This window comes from Oreochromis aureus, linkage group 18 (assembly GCF_013358895.1).
Source record: "Oreochromis aureus strain Israel breed Guangdong linkage group 18, ZZ_aureus, whole genome shotgun sequence".
NCBI classification, from domain to species: domain Eukaryota; kingdom Metazoa; phylum Chordata; class Actinopteri; order Cichliformes; family Cichlidae; genus Oreochromis; species Oreochromis aureus.
The window spans coordinates 28,315,422-28,331,961 of NC_052959.1; the positions used below are offsets into that span (position 1 = coordinate 28,315,422).

General features: G+C 40.3%; 2 protein-coding genes across 2 annotated transcripts in view; both read right to left on the reverse strand.

Moving 5' to 3' along the window:
• The window catches only part of LOC116331644 (enhancer of polycomb homolog 1-like), a 34,681-nt gene extending 31,178 nt beyond the window's left edge, over positions 1 to 3,503 (reverse strand). Inside the window, exon 1 of the mRNA XM_031754396.2 lies at positions 3,182 to 3,503. The gene's annotated coding sequence lies outside the window, so the exon portion shown is untranslated. The remainder of the gene's footprint in view (positions 1 to 3,181) is intronic.
• A 1,061-nt stretch (positions 3,504 to 4,564) lies between these two features.
• Positions 4,565 to 16,540, reverse strand: part of LOC116331628 (integrin beta-1-like) — a 34,508-nt gene continuing 22,532 nt past the window's right edge. The window contains exons 11-16 of the mRNA XM_031754367.2: positions 16,303 to 16,505; positions 9,943 to 10,181; positions 9,636 to 9,858; positions 8,501 to 8,736; positions 7,930 to 8,096; positions 4,565 to 5,732 (exon numbers count right to left, since the gene is read on the reverse strand). Coding sequence (XP_031610227.2) covers positions 5,667 to 5,732; positions 7,930 to 8,096; positions 8,501 to 8,736; positions 9,636 to 9,858; positions 9,943 to 10,181; positions 16,303 to 16,505 — 1,134 coding nt within the window. The 3' untranslated portion in view covers positions 4,565 to 5,666. The remainder of the gene's footprint in view (positions 5,733 to 7,929; positions 8,097 to 8,500; positions 8,737 to 9,635; positions 9,859 to 9,942; positions 10,182 to 16,302; positions 16,506 to 16,540) is intronic.

A 16,540-nucleotide genomic window follows, 5' to 3' on the forward strand; every position in this document is an offset into this window, starting at 1 on the left:
GAGGTTGAAACACAAAATACAGGCTGAAAGTAACACAGCTGAAGGCGAGTCCACTACATGTTTGGGTACGTGTGTGAGGAAAAGCATGAATGTCAAAGTACTTTAACCACTTTGGCCAGTTAGACTGGGAAAAAAAACAAAAAAACAAAAAACAAAACTGAAATTGTTATAAAAGGGTTTTTAGCCAAAAGGAAAAACCAGGAAATAAGTTTCTTTAAGAATGCTCATCAGGAAAAGAAAAAACCTTCAGACACCTTAGAACCTCTTATTATCCACACACACATGTCCAAGGGATTTCCAGGAATAATAATTCTGTTTTCTGGAGAACTGACTGATCAGTAGCTGGTGAATTCAAATCTGTTAATCTCTAATCTCAAATTTAGCCTGCTTCGGAGCTGGTTAAGTCTGCAGTATATGTTACCATGGTGATCTACACTGTTAAGCAATGAATCACCTTTGTAACTCTTAAAACATCATTAACCCTAAAGCTTGCTTTGTAAACAAAAGGCCTCAGGAGTGTCACGGCATCCTCCACCTTTGAATCTAAGCACTTCTGTTTATCCAGTGAAACATTTCAACGTCTACTACATGTGGCATCATCCAGTGTTAGCAGCAGGCTGACATTTTATGAAGGTAAGTAGGTAAGGTACTTACCTTTAATGCGCAGTAAAGTGTCAGCAGACAGACAATAAGTGTTTTAATATAAGTGTTTGTTTAGATTAAGAGGATCCCTAACCAGTGATGAATCTACATGTTGGACTTGCATGTCTCTCCATCTCGCCTAAGAGGAGGAAATCTTTCTGCAAACAGTTGCAGTCTGACTTGGACTGACTGCAACCACTCTCTAAAACATTGTCAAAGGTTTGCAAATAATTGCTATGCAATCTATAAATGTAGACAAATTGACAGCATGTTGTCATCGGTCTGAGTCACAATTCGAGGGAACTTGACTCTTATAGAAGAGGAAGGCTGCTTAGCACAAAGTTAATAGTTAAATGTGATTTTTTGTCTAGATGGACAGCAAAACTATGCGGTTTTCAATGATTTATACCTGGAAATTGCTGTATTATCAGAAACCGATTGCCCTGACCCCATTCCATCATATGGTAACATTTATGGTAGGTTTTGGTTACAGTGTTGGTATGGTTGACAATTTCATTTGGAGCAAAAAAAAAAAAAAAAAATACATAAATTATTGAAGTGAGATAACCTTATCTTTGGATAGAACATTAACTTTGAGGACATAGTTTGCACTTGGGAAAAAAAGGTGATAAATCATAATATATGTTAGTGCAATACTCTGCACATCATAGAATATTCATGTTATATTAATTAACAAAGTATTGTGATAATATGATATTGTGGGATGTCTGGTGAATCCCATCTTTACTAGCGAAGGCTAAAAAGCAACTTTAGAGAGAACAACTCTGACATTTATGTCTAAAACAAGAGTCATGGGAAATAGATCAGATTTACAAAGCATATTTTGGTGCCTACCTAAAAGGAAATTCAGTTTTATTTATCAAATGGTAACTATCTGGGATTCACAGTAAAGCCTTGTACCGTGATGAAGTGTGTTTTTTACTGTTTTGACTGTAACCGATCTCCCTGCTGTACGCAAACATACACACACAGGAGCCCAATTCATTTATATTAAGAGGCACAGCATTACTGTAGTCATTGACTCCTGCTGTGACACATGAAACCACCTTCTACAAGATTTTACTTGGAAAAAAAAAATGGCAGGCTACATTTAAGATAAAAAACTGTAAAAGTTACTAGCATTTGTCAGTACTTTTATACCTTATTTAATGATTTCTTAAAGTTTCTTATAAGCAGTTTATTTGGTATAAATTGTAAATGCAGTGTCAGTAATATTACAACGCTCGATAGTTTCCTTCTCTTAGATATTTCACCTTTTATGCTGCCTGCCAGTGTCATGAGGTTATGACTAAAATATGGCTAGTGGGACATGTGCATGTTTTTAGGTTTTGAAATGAATAAAGTCTGTGTAATGCAGTTATTATAACAGCTGCTGGATGTTTTCCAAATCAGCCAAGCCCATATTAAGCTGTATTGGAGAATAATGCCTTGAAATCTTCTTTAATTTCCAGAAACCTTGAGCAAAGGCATTCTGAGGACAAGGCCGCAAGTGCCCTGTGGTTATGCAAAAATGACAAGAGCTTGAATGACATATTTTAGTAAGTTACGCTTGTGACCTTGAGATTTATACTTCTAAAACATCTAAAAAAATACAAAAGAGACGACCTCAAACTAAATACATTACTTTCATACCTCACATACTTTGGGTCAGCACACAACACAGAAGTGCCATGTGGGTGGGGTTTGTCCCACAAAAAGTTCACATAATCACAGGAAAACATGAGAAGTATTGTCCTCGTCTGATTTACATCCCGTCTAATGCAAAAGATGAAGCAACCCCAATACAGTTTTTATCCCAAGCAGGCCTTTATTACTAATTATTAACTAATAATGACAGCACAACTAGTCACCATGAGGCAGTTCCCATTTAAGCTTCATCCGGCCAAGCAGGCCTGGACGGTCAGAGGTCTTCCTCTGGCTGGATGTTTTATGAAAGGAGCTACTGTAGGTTAGATAATACAGTGGAGTGGGGCATAAGGCTATGATCCAGACCCATGCAGGCCAGGGCCAAGCAGTTCCCTAGCAGACCACAGGAGCTGCCTGGCACTGTTCAGCCACACACCCTAAAGCCTATGATCCCCCAGTGCTACATTTCCAACGATGATGATGGAAATTCCAGAGAAGAAATCATATTAAAAAAAATTACCTGCAGCCTCTCAATGAGGAAGCCACCTTTTGCTCGTGTTCTCTTACCCCCCTCAAATAACCCAGATCAGATTTCCGACATCTTATTTTTCCACCTAACTGTAACAACTAGAGTATTAGATTTTTTTTTGTTTTATAAAAACAATAAACGTTTCATCCGAACATATCGATCCATATCACGGTCTCCTAGCTTCGGGAGGTGGCAAAGTGATTAGAAACTTGTGGTTTTAGTGTTGAATCGCATCCAGCTGACCAGCCAGGAATTTGATTGCGTGTATGAAATCATCTGATGCCAGAAAACACTAATCACGATGGGCCTTTTTTTCCAGGCGACCATCGATTCAAGTTAAAAACATTGCAGAAAAATACTCACCAAGTCGACCATCGGTCACACGTCAGGGATTTATAAATAGATGGGCAATATTTCTGCAAGTCAGAAGTTTAAAAAAAAAACGACAGGCAACACGACGCAGCTAGCCACAGAGGAACCCAACTACCACTGACGTTAGCCACAGCTACTTCTTCTAGTTGGCTTCATAATAAAAGCCGGTCGGTCCTCCGGTGTCCGGGCAGGCAGAGCCACTGTCCGGTGTATATCCACCAAAAAACGGCTTATTTTGGCTGCTGAAAACTCCATGTCGATGTAAAGCTGGCTGAAACTAGAGAGGTGGAAACCAAAGTGCTACTGTTGGGGGTTAACAACTTTGCTGTAAACGACGCGATCTGATTGGCCCGCCGAGGCCACCAATCACCTGTGGAGAGCCCTCGACTGAAGGCGTCACGCTCCACGGGGCTGGAGTGCAACGTGATTGGCTGGCGACGTCACGACGAGCGTTAGCTTGTAGCTGATTTACATGCTAAAATAAATAAATAAATGTATAAAATGAAAGTAAATAAAAGCTATATACAAAAAAATGAAAAATATGCTAAACTTAGAATAGTAAAAAATATTTATATTCTGTATGACTGAGGTTTTTAGATTATTACATTTTAAATTGATTTTATCAGTCTTATTTATTTAGTTTTACTCACTGAACTCCTTTTATTCGAATCCATATTTTTCCTACTTTTTTTTAAATTATTGAACTATTTTGCTAATGCATTCATGTATTTTATTGAGCTATGCTATTCTTACTATTTTCTTTTGAATTTTTTGTAAAGGAAAACAATGATTTCAACAGGTCTCTTGAGTTTCTTTTTAGAGTTGTTTTCATACATTCTGAATATCTTTGAATACAGAGAACATAAAACAAAAAAAAAAAACATGGGATTTTTCTCCCTTTTTTTCTTTGATACCAGACACCTTTTCAGAGACAGATATGGTATTCAAAAAAAAATCATGAAATGAAACAATAGCAACCCTCATGCAGCAGGAAAAAAAATGGCCAAACATGTTTATCTCTCTTATATTCTGTCCCCCCCCATTTTTCTCTTACATTACTGTAAAAGCAGGGCTGTTTAATCACGCATACTGTATGCATTAATTGTATTACTTTAACTTATATTACAATATAGTACTTCAATTATTTTTTGTATTAAGCGAGATAAAACATTTAAATGCTTGATAATTTCATAATGTAAACAAATAAAATAAGAACACTACCCGCTACTATACCTACAGTCTTGTTGTTATGCCTGTAAACAAAACCATCCACACTCCTCATTGGAGCGTCATCTTGTCATTTTTAACGTCATGATGTAAGTTTCCACTGCATCAAATCTTCAGCAAATACACAATGACACTTAACAACGTGGGTAAATTTTTTTAGGGGTTTATTCAATAAATAATTCCAGAAAGCAGAATCGCAATTGTGAATGTGATGGAGAAATCAAAAAAGGCACTTAAACATCGATGACAGGCGTAGCCTTTCAAAAGTTCTCTTGTTAATCCTCTTTTTTCCATCATCCCCATTTCTTTTTAATTAAGCACGTTTGATCGAGGCACCTCTGAAAGAGTTAGGTGTAGTAACTCAGATGTAAAACAGGACACTTGTCCACCATTCACATTGTACAAATAAAAACAATATAAGCAAATTTAGTCAGCAAATAAGGCAGAATTGTGTGTATTTGGCATTGCTGAGAAGAACAAAAGGACCTGAGTTGGCTTTAAATTAAGCAAGTAAAACCTGGAGCTGAACAGTAAGACTACTGTACACCGCTGCCCTTCATCAGGCAAGGCAACCCAAGAAAAACTTTTCTCCACAAAGACACATTTAATAAAAATGATTGTTCAGATGGATTAGGTCACTTTGAAAACAAACATACCATCATCTCCAGCTCTGTTCTGTGAATACATGTATGGCTTTACACAGAACACAAAAAGAAAAGAAAAAGAAAAAAAAACCTAAACAAAAAAAACACTTCCTGTACACACCCCGCTGCTGCCAAACCCGGCACTACATCTGAAGGGCTCGATCCAAAGAGACGCCCACTCATTGAAAATGATTAAAGACACAGTAAAACTTTTGTATGCCTGTTTCTGAAACACTGATTGCCTCCTACTCTGCACTGTATGCATGCACGATAATTTGGAAAGAAACCCTTCCTTTTACTGTCCATTATCAACATTCATTTCAAACCCTCATTGAAACACTGATGGCTTCTATTTAAAAAAAAAAAAAAAAAAAATTCTCTCAACAAAACCAAAACGTAAAAACCACATGTTTATACATACTGTACAAATTACAGATGATGCATAGAAGATCAAAAGTTAATAGAACAGAAACACAAAATGCAATGCTATTATTTGGTGGCTACAACAACAAACAAACAGACAAACAAAAACAGTGAACATTATAAAACCCGCCCCTCCCATTTTCTTTTCCATACAGTGTTGTCACGAGGTAGGCAAAGCTCCATCATTTGCCCTCGTACTTTGGATTGATGACAGTTGTTACGGCACTTTTGTAGATCGGATTCTCACCCTGAGAAATGCAAAGAAAAGAGAAAGGCAAGTGAGTAAACCGTTGCAAACACAGTAAATGCAATAATGAGACACAGCACTCAACAGAACAGGGGAAACATGCGTAGAACCTTTTTGTGTTTGTGTGCCAGCTGCTTACAAATTGATATTTGAACCTCTTTCTTTTCCCTAGCAAGCAGGTCCACACACTCAAAATAATGACAGTATCTTTTTTTTCTTTTTTTAACTTTTTAGTAGGTTTAATTTAATTGAAGAAAATGTCCTGCTTTTTTAATTAAACTGTGCTTTCCCTCTTGTCTGAACTCTGAGCTAGTTCCTGACAGCTTTATTTTTATTTTTTCATCTGTCCTAAAAGCAGCTGACAATGCAAACTCCATTTTCCCTGGATTTTTTTTTTGGGGGGGGGGGGCAGCATGATGGGCGGTGGTTAGTACCGTCACATCACAGCAAGAAGATCTTGGGTTCAAATCTGCTCAGGGGTTCTCCATGTGTCCATGTGGGGTACTCCAGCTTCATCCCACAACACAAAGGCATGCATGTGGTTAGGTCAATTGATGGTATATGTAAAAAGTGAGCTGTCATGTTAGCTCTGCAACAAAGTGGCGATCTGTCCAGGGTGTTGTAGCAGGGGAGAGGTTCCGGTTTTTGTTTTCACATGTGAAAACGTGCTGTGCTGTTATAAGCTTTGCATGTTTGTAGATGATGCAGCTGCTTTTTTATATGTTTGTAGGAGAATGTTTTAACACAGAGATACACCTTAATAAAGTTATCACCAAATGTGAAAATAAACCTGCTTTTCAATGTGTCCAGGATATAAATTTATGGTTAGACATGCATATAAATTCACAACATGCGGTCACCAAACCTTTTTTCATTGCTGCACTCATGCAAGAAGGGGCAATACAAACTTTGACCTAAAGGGCAGCGGCTTTATTCCCATAGCTGGGATTGTGGAACTGGTTAATAGGACTCTTGTATATGGGGTTCCCTTGCTAACAAGAAGAAAAAGAAGGGAAGATGAATGGAAAAAAAACTGAAGAAAAAAATGGAGAGAATCAGGAAAAGCACTGGAAAGGATAGAAAACAGTCTAAGAAGGCAATACATTGTAATAACTAATTATCGTTATTATAACTATTACTATCAGTCATTAGTGCTGCTCAATAGTTTATGTTTCCTACTTTCTTTAAAACTGTTTTTATATTTATTCTTCTTCCTTATAGGTTCCATTTGTGTTGCCAAAACATTTGATAATAAAATAAAATATTAAAACCCATTTTCTTTAAAAAGGTTTGTTGAAACTATGAAGAACAGACTTGAATACCATTAAAAAAAAAAAACACACACACACACACACACACACACACACACACACACACACACACACACACACACACACACACACACACACACACACACAAAAAAACTACTGACTGTAACACAGTCCACTTCATGACATGTTTATCAGAAGAAATTCAAAGCCATCTACTGTGTGTCTGTAATATGGTAAATAATAGTATTTAGAGTCATCTTCCACCAACGCTGACTGTGATTTGTGTTCTGCTTTTTCCCTTCAAATTGTAAACACTGCTGCTGTAACTGCCTCACACCGAGCAGCAGCTGCTGCTGAGCTTTCCATCAGTGGTCATTCTGCAGGCTTCCTCGCTCTGCTCCGTTGCCTTTTATGGTCATGCAGTTGTAGCATGTGGACGGCGAGTGGCAGCACCAGCAGCAGAGAAAAGGCCACTCCCTGCCCTCAGTGAATAGAGACCAAACACAACTGCATAGAGCTGGGGTTCATTGAGGACTGAGTACAGGCCACACAGCAAGAGGCATATCCTCATGATTACTTCACATATTTGCCTAGAGAGCTTTGTCACATGCACAATTCTGGAGGAAGTTCCACTCATCTTTTTGTTTAACACTTACAGTTTAAAGTGGACTCATTTTGCTCATTTCAAGCTCTGCTAGCTCTACTGGAGTAGTTTTGCATAAGTCCCAGTCTAAAATGATCTGCATCTTATAACACTCACCATCTAAAACAAGCAGCCTCCTTCTATACCAAATTTAACCCGCGGACTGTGACACAATGGCTTAAATAACTCTAGCTCTTTCAGCACGGTAAATGTTTTTAAAGCCTAAACCCGAGTGAACGGCTCTGTGATTTAGTGCTGTGGATGATCCGGTTCTACTAACTCACCGTGTCCCATTTGGCGTTCATCTTTTCCTTCTCAAACTTGGCGAACTCTCGGCGGTCGTGGATGATCATGAGCAGTTTCCAGATGAGCAGTAGTGCGAGGCCGATGAGCACAATGCCCGCTACCACACCTGCCACGATGGGGATGATGTCAGGTCCTGACGGGCAGTCTAACGGAAATGGAAAGCAAAGAGACCCAATGAAAACTGTTACTCATATAAAGAACAAAAACGTAATTATCATAAATAGAAAATAAGTAATCAGTGAAATTAATGGCTATTTTCTTGTTTTCTTAAAAGTAGGGAAGATTTGTCATCTCATTTTCTTTCCCTTGGGTATGATATATTTGGATATTGCTGGAGATTATATTCCAAGTCTAAAAGCAAGCTTCTGTGCTTACATATAGCACAGAAGCGATAACCTATATAAGCATATTATGAATAATCCAGTCTCAATGACATGAAAGAGACCCAAGAGTAGAAATATTAAACTGTCTAAGCATCTGCTTTTGTAACAATAAACAGGAAGCAAATAAAAGGATAATCTGACAAAATCAGCTCAGGGTCGACCGTACCCAGTTTCTCTACCACAAAGACTTCCTTGGTGGAATTCTTGGTGATGGCGTAGGTGTAGTAGAACCAGCAGTCGTTGGCATCCTTCTCTTTGCAGTGGGTCAGGGGGAAGCTCTGGTCTGTGGGCTGAGGTAGATCTTTACGCTCCTTCACCTTTATTAGGTTGAAGTAGCTGCACTCCTTTTGGCACATCTCCTTCTTCTCGCCATCCCCAAATGCTCTGCACTGCACACAATCTCTGTGGAAGCACAGCGTGGTTTATTCACCACAGTGTTTATATTCAAGACGCCAGACATTATAACCGCCATGCTGGAAAACAGTGACCTAGTCTGAACTGCCACACTTGAAAAAAAGAGTGAAAATCTAACTGTTTAGATAAAGGATGATGTGATCATTTTAATACAGTGACAACTCTTAATTTTAACTCTTAGTTTTACATTTTGTTTGATTTAATGTACTTTGGGTTAATTTCCACAGTGAGTTTGTTAATTTTTTTTTTTAAACTGCTGAAAATGTTTAGTGTCAGTTCAGAACAGGAATTAAAAGGCATTTATTTTGTGAGAGTCTCAGTCATACAGACATGCCCGGCTTAAACATAAAGGCCTCTCTATTGACAAAGTCTAAAACTACAGACATGAACTAAAACTAACAGCATTTCTTCCACAGAGTTTATTTTGTCATAGGCTTATCCTACGCACTGCGAGCACATCATCTAATTTAGAATCACAAGCATGTCTCTGGGAGGAAACGCAGGTACCTGAAAGATTTCACGAAATTACAGGGAAAACATGAAACTCCACACCCAAAGGCTCCCAGTGACAAGGACCCAGGCAGAATCTTGTTGGCGTCCTGTAAACTGCCTGATGTGTTTTTTTTTTAAGTGTTCCTTGAATTGTTTTGTAATGTGTATCAAATAAGTTTTATAATAATTCATAGTCATTAGTCTCTGAGATGATTTGTTATGAAATTCTAGTTAAAAGCCAAGGATTAATCTTTTGGCTTTTAACTAGAATTTAATCACAAATCACATGACTCAGTTTGGCATACAACTTCTAAGCTTACATGTTAAAACAGACTTTACATTTTGAGATTTCTAAATGTTGTTTCTCCAACCACAGATGAAAGCTTCACACTCACTTGTGCTCAGTGCAGACACCGGGGCAGGTCGGACAGACCTCACATGTCGGACCCTGGAATTTGGGGTCTTCGCATCTGCAGATTCCACACTCACATTTACCGCGGCCATTACAGAGCTGCCCGTTCTTGGCAAGGCAGGTGGATTCATCCAGGGAACATTCACAGGCATTGCCTGTGTAGTTAGCGTCACAGATGCACTTCCTGCATTCACAGCGTCCATGTCCTAATGGAGCACAGGCATCAAACGCATTCAGTGCGGAGTTAAATCAATCATATTTTCGAATGAGTTTACTTCTGTAACACTTACCTCCACAGAGCAAGTTGCCAGATCGGTCGCAGTTGAAGTTGTCACACTCACAGTACTTGCCACTGTAGACTTCTGCGGGATTCTCCCGCTTCTTGCATTCGCAGGTGCCACAGAGGCACTCGCCATTGTTGCTACAGATATCTGTACTGTTGGGTTTTCTGCAGTTGGCATCCAGGTCGTCTGACCGGACTTCGTCTTTGCTGCACTCACATTCACGCCCAATACGTCCTTCGTTACATCTGCCACAGAACAACAAAAGTTTAATTATTCAAGTTTTAGTGTCACATTACAAGCAACAATAAGTCTACTGAATATTTAGAGAGAACACAAAGAACACGGCTCGTGTAGGTGGAAGATCAAAGTATGCCACTGAGATCCTAAATCCAGCTTCTAAATCAAATAACTTAAATACGTTGAGGAATATTTTAAACAATGTCTTTTTATTAAGAGGTTTTCCTTTATACACAAACATCAACATATATATTATACATATAAACAGAAAAGAAAAAGAAGGGTTACAGATGATCTGTACATTAGGGTTAAGAAGTACATTTAGGCTTTAAAATGAATTCAGAAATGTATCTTCAGCTGTGAAATAAAAGGAAAGGAAAAAAAAAGGGAAAGAAAGAGAAAAAAAGAAAAATATAAACATATGTATCCCAAAGTAACATAATCCCTGCAAAATAATCCCATTCATTCCCACCCAGGTCACTGCCCTAGACCTGCACACTGTATTTCCACACCTGACTTAAGAGAATTTGCTGAAAAATTCTTATAGGTTTTGAAAATCATCAAGGAAGGGTCCCCACATGTTTTGAAATTTCCCAGTGGAGTTCTGAAGTGAGTGTCTTATCTTTTCCAGTTTTAGACAGGCCATGAGGTCATATAACCACTGTTTGTGAGTGGGAGGGCAGCGTCCCGCCACCTCAGTAGGATTGCCCTCCTGGCCAACAGGGAACAGAATGATAGTGCCTGTTTTTAGAGGCCGGTAGAAGCACCTCATTCTCACTGATGCCAAACAGAGCGAGAAGGGGCCAGGGGCCAGCGTCACACTGAAAATCCTGGACAGGGTATGAAAACGTCCGACCAGAACTGAATGAGATTGGGACAAGACCAGTACATGTGGACCAGTGAGGCTTCAGCAGTTTTGCATCTGTCACAATATGGAGTGATTTCAGGATAGATACGGGATAATCTGGATTTTGAGAAATGGGCTCTATGCACCACTTTAAACTGGATTAAACAGTGGCGGGCACATAATGATGTTGTGTTGACATGTCTAAGTATAGAAGCCCATGTTTCGTCAGAGATTGACATGTTTAGGTCTCCTTCCCACAGTGTCTTGAGCTTGGATGAAGAGGTATGTGCCAAATTTAACATTTTATTGTAAAGCAAGGAAATCATCCTCTATTGGTTGGATTGAGTTGTAGGATAGTTTCTAATAGTGTAGGCTCTGGTGGAGGGCTTGAGCTTGAAGTCTGGGAACAAATAAAGTGCCTGACTTGCAAGTATCTAAAAAAGTGTGATGGTGGAAGACTATATTTATTAGCAAGTTGTTCAAATGATGCTAGTTTGTTGGCTATGAATAGGTCCTTAAAGCAAGTTATTCCACTCCTGTGCCACCATAAACCCACCATCCTGGACAGAAGGTTTAAAGAGATGGTTAGATGCAATGGGGCTGAGAAGGAGAAGTCACAAAGTTTAAAGTATTTCCTAAACTGGCCCCATATTTTTAATGAGTGCACCACTACAGGGTTGGGAATGGAGTTGAATGACGAGGATGAGAGTGGAGAACAAAGTGCAGCTGGTAAGAATATACTGTTGTCACTATGCAATTCCATAGTCACCCAGTCAGGACAACCACTCCGATTGTGGTAAAATACCAAAACACCAAACATCGTATGTTAGCAGCCCAATAATAAAAACGAAAGTTGGGAAGTGCAAACCCACCCTCAATTTTAGATTTTGGAGATGCATCTTATTAAGCCTTGGGCGTTTACTCCTGCCATAGATAAGATGAGATGACAGAGTCCAGCTCATTGAAAAAAGTATTGGGAATGAAAATGGGTAGGGCCTGAAAAGGTATAAAATTTGGGTAAAATGGTCATTTTAATTGAATTGATACGTCCTACCAGAGACATAGAGAGTGGCGTCCAGAGGGTGAGGGACCGCTTCACTTGGTTCAGCAATGCACTGACATTTTCTGTGAAAAGGTTTTATATTTTTTTGTCACTGTGATTCCCAAATATGTAAATCTTTTCCTTTCAACTCTGAAGGGCAAGCAGGTGAAGTCTGACATACTTGCTTTGCTACTTAGCGGAAGAGCTCACTTTTATTAAGGTTCAGTTTATACCCTGAGATCTGACCAAACTGACTGAGCAGATTCAATGCAGATGGCAGTGAGGCTAAGGGCTTAGAAATAAAAAGCAGGAGATCATCTGCATAGAGCGAGACCTTGTGTTCTGTATTGTTTCTCCAAATGCCGTGTACCCCTTCGCAACTGCGGAACGCAATGGCAAGGGGTTCTATGGCCAGATCAAACAGCAGGGGCTGAGAGGACATCCCTGGCGTGTGCCTCTGTGGAGTTTGAAAGGTTTTGACAATTGAAGGTTAGTTCTTATTGTAGCAGATGGTTGAGAATAGAGTAATTTAATCCACAGTAAATTTCGCTCCAAAGCCAAATCTATCAAGGACTGCAAAGAGATAATCGAACTCAACTCGATCAAAGGCCTTTTCAGCGTCAAGCGAGACTACACATTCATCAGAGTCTGTAGAGCTGGAGTAAACTATGTTAAATAGCCTCCTTATGTTAAAATATGAATGACGACCTTTAATGAAGCCTGTCTGGTCTTTTGAAATAATTTTTGGAAGAACCATTTCTAGTCTACGGGCAAGTATCTTGGCTAATATTTTAGCATCTGTGTTCAATAGAGAAATGGGTCTATAGGAGGCACATTCCAACGGATCTTTTCCTTTCTTTGCAATAAGTGTAATACAGGCTTCATAGAATGATTGAGGAAGAGATCCTTGTTTGATAGAGTCCGTAAGGGTTGCACTAAGCTGCGTGGACAGTAATGAAGAGAAGTGTTTGAAAATTCTGACGGAAAGCCATCCGGACCTGGACACTTGCCAGATTGCATTGAAGCTATAGCCAAGGAAACTTCTAGCTGAGAGATGGGTTCGTCCAGTCTTGTTTTAAGTTCTGGTGGAATTTCAGGAATGTCAAGTTTAGCTAAGAACTCATTAATTGCATTGGAATCAGTTTGGGACTCTGAGGTGTAAAGTTGTGAGTAAAATCCCTGAACACTTCATTGATTTTTTTCGTGATCTGTGACAATGTTGCCATCTTGTTGTCGAATTTTAAGAATACTTTGCCTTGCCCTAGAACCTTTTAGAAGGCTCGCCAGTAATTTATCAGGTTTGTCACCATGCATATAAAATTTGGATTTGTCATGTAAGAGTAAACGTTCAGTCGAGTACGTTGTGAGTAGGTCAAGTCTTGTTTTAAGTTCTACACACTTTTAAATATTTCATGACTCTGTTTAAGAGCATACTGTTCATCGGTCTCCTTAATTTGTTGCATTAACTTATTTCTTTCATGGGTGGACTGTTTTTAATTCTTGCTGAATAAGCAATAATCTGACCTCTGATATACGCCTTAAAGGCATCCCATACTACAAGGCTGGAAGTCTCTGGGGAAGAGTTGGTGGCAAAGTAAAAGCGTATCTCATCCTGGATAAACTTTACAAAATTTTCATCTGACAGAAGGGTCGAATTGAAACGCCATTGTGCAGCTTTAACAGGAGGGTGTGGAAGAGACAAAGACAGAGTGAGAGGGCGTGATCTGAAATAACTATGCTATGGTAGGCACAGGAGTGGACCTGCTGCAGACAATTAGTGTCAATGATAAAGTAATCAATTCTTGAATATGTATGGTGCACATGTGAAAAATAGGAGTAATCTCTTTTATGAGGATTTAGGTACGCCAAACATCACACATTCCATAATCTGATAGAAAGGCATGAATGACAGATGCAGATTTGCTTAGAACAGTGCTCTTAGTGGATGAGCGATCCAGGGCTGGGTCTAACCAGCAGTTAAAATCACCCCAGAAAAGAGAGTAGATATTTAAGTCGGGTAGAGAGGAGAATAGTTGTTTAAAGAAATTCTCGTCATCTGTATTAGGGGCATAGATATTTACTAGGGCAACAAGACTGTTATACAGTTTCCCACTGACTATGACATATCTGCCATATTTGTCTGCTACGACATTGTGGGCCTCAAAAGGAATGTTCTGCCTGACCAATATAGAGACCCCACGTGCCCTAGCTTGGAAAAGTGAGTGAAAACACTGGCCCCTCCAACGTGAGAAGAGACGGACATTATCAGAGGCCCTGACGTGGGTCTCCTGCAGGAAAGCCACATCAGTGTTATGGTGTTTAACATGTGAGAAAACCTTCCTTCTCTTGACTGGATGATTTAGACCTTTAACATTCCAGCTTAGAAAGTTTAATTGCAGGCTCATCTGATTTATAGAGCAAAGACAATATTCACACTGGCCTTAGATGATAAGAACAGAATAACTTTACAGTGGGTGGAAATTAGTTCAGAACAGGTTAAAAAAAAGAACAGTGTATGAGGTTCATAGCAGTGACCCTTACCCTCCCCAAACCCTCCCCACAACAGAAAATGGCTGCCAAAAAAAAGAACAAGAACAAGCAGCGAGCTCTTCAAACTTAACATATTTAAAGTGTTACTCCTCCTGTCTATGATAGCAGTCTAGGTGTTGAAGCAATCGAACCACTGCTCCGGTGGCCATAGCATAGTAAGCTGAAACCCCTTATCTTACTGTTAAGTTATGAAACTGTGTATCAGCCACCAAATCCAAATGTAATTGCTGGGATGTTTCAAAGCAGAGTCCAAGTACGTAAACAAACAAACAACCAAACACACAAAAAAAAAAGATGTAGTTCAATAAGTACTACTGGTATAACTGAATTATTGAATGAGAACAGACAAAAGGCTACGAATAGATAACAAAACTCCCCGTCTCCGTGCAACAAGTATTACGTCATTAGCCAACGGGTAGAGGTCAATGAGGTTGCCTCCTTATTTATCAAAGAAAGAAAAATAATCAAATTATGGAGTTAAATGAAAGTAATAATCAGCATTTCAGTACTATAACATTCAGACTATATCGCTACACTCGGAGGGGAAAAGCAACGTCTCACGTGGATCCCGACTGTGCCTCTATACATGTATGGAATGTTTGGTACCTGCATTTGGTGTCACTGTTTTATTAGTGATAATTCTTCATGGGGCTTCCGGAGCCTTTGGGAGCCTCTCAATGTACTGTTGAGCCTCGTCCACGGAGCTGAAAACTTTCTGGCGCCGCTGGCCTGCGTTATCTGCGGCCGTGCTGGGAAGAGGAGTGCGGCCTCAGGCCTCGCCCGTGAGAGCTCCGGACATGATGTCCTTGTACTGCGCCCGCTGATTGAGGACCTCGGGACTGTAGTCCTCCACAATTCGGATAGGCACGCCTCGGTAGTCGAATTTCCCTCTCCTCCTAGCTTCTCGGATGATGAGGTCCTTGATCTGGTATCGGTGCAGGCGGATGATCACCGGGCGAGGTGGGCGCCCCGCGGGCGGCTTCGCTGCGAGGGAGCGGTGCGCTCTATCGAGCTCCGTGGAGACTGAAGTATTTCTTTGCCCAATAACTCACAGAGAAGGTTGGAAAAGAAGTGAGTGGGGCGCCCACTTTCAGTGTCTTCAGGCAGTCCAAGGACGCGGATGTTCTGACGCCTGCTACGGCTCTCCAGGTCAGTGACTTTGTTCTTTAGCTGGTTGTTGTCACAAGAGCGGCACACGTGCTTTCAAGGTCAGCGACTCGTTGGCTCAGGTCTTCAGTTGCAAGCTCCAGGACGAAACTCTCTCAGCCTGTTCCTCTTGGGCTTGTCGTACCTGGTCCAGTTTTGAATCGAGGGCGTTAAATGAGGTCTTAAATTCAGACGCCAACTCATCTCGGTGCTGCTGGAGCAGTGTGGTGATAGCTTCCAGTGTTAAGCTAGCGTCCTCCTTTTTGTTCGCTTTTGCACTCTTAGAAGCCATTGAAAGCGTCAAAAGTGTTCAAAACACTAGAAAAGTAGTTACGAGTGTAAGCGACTTAAAAGTGGCAATTGGAGGGGTGAAACTGGTCGAAGCGGAGTTAAGTTCACCGGAGCAGTTCGTTCCTGCGTCTACTCGGGTCGCATGCTGACCGGAAGTCCCGTTGAGGAATATTTTGAAATTACAGACCCACACATCCTTATGCCCCATCATACATGGCTCAGCAGCTCTACATCTCTCTGCATCGATACTTACTTGCAGGCCCCACATTCAAAAATCCCGTTTCCCCCGTGGCACTTCGGACTGTTGGGCTCTCCCTTTTTGGCACATTCACAGTCACAGATGAAATTGAGTTCTATCGACACCTCCTCATTGAAGCCCAGCGGTTTCACTGTAATGACCTCAGGCTTGCCACCTGAAGGACACTTCTGAGATTCAATAGAAATCTTAAAAGACACCTGGAAACCAGAGAGAATCACACCGTATGAGGAGG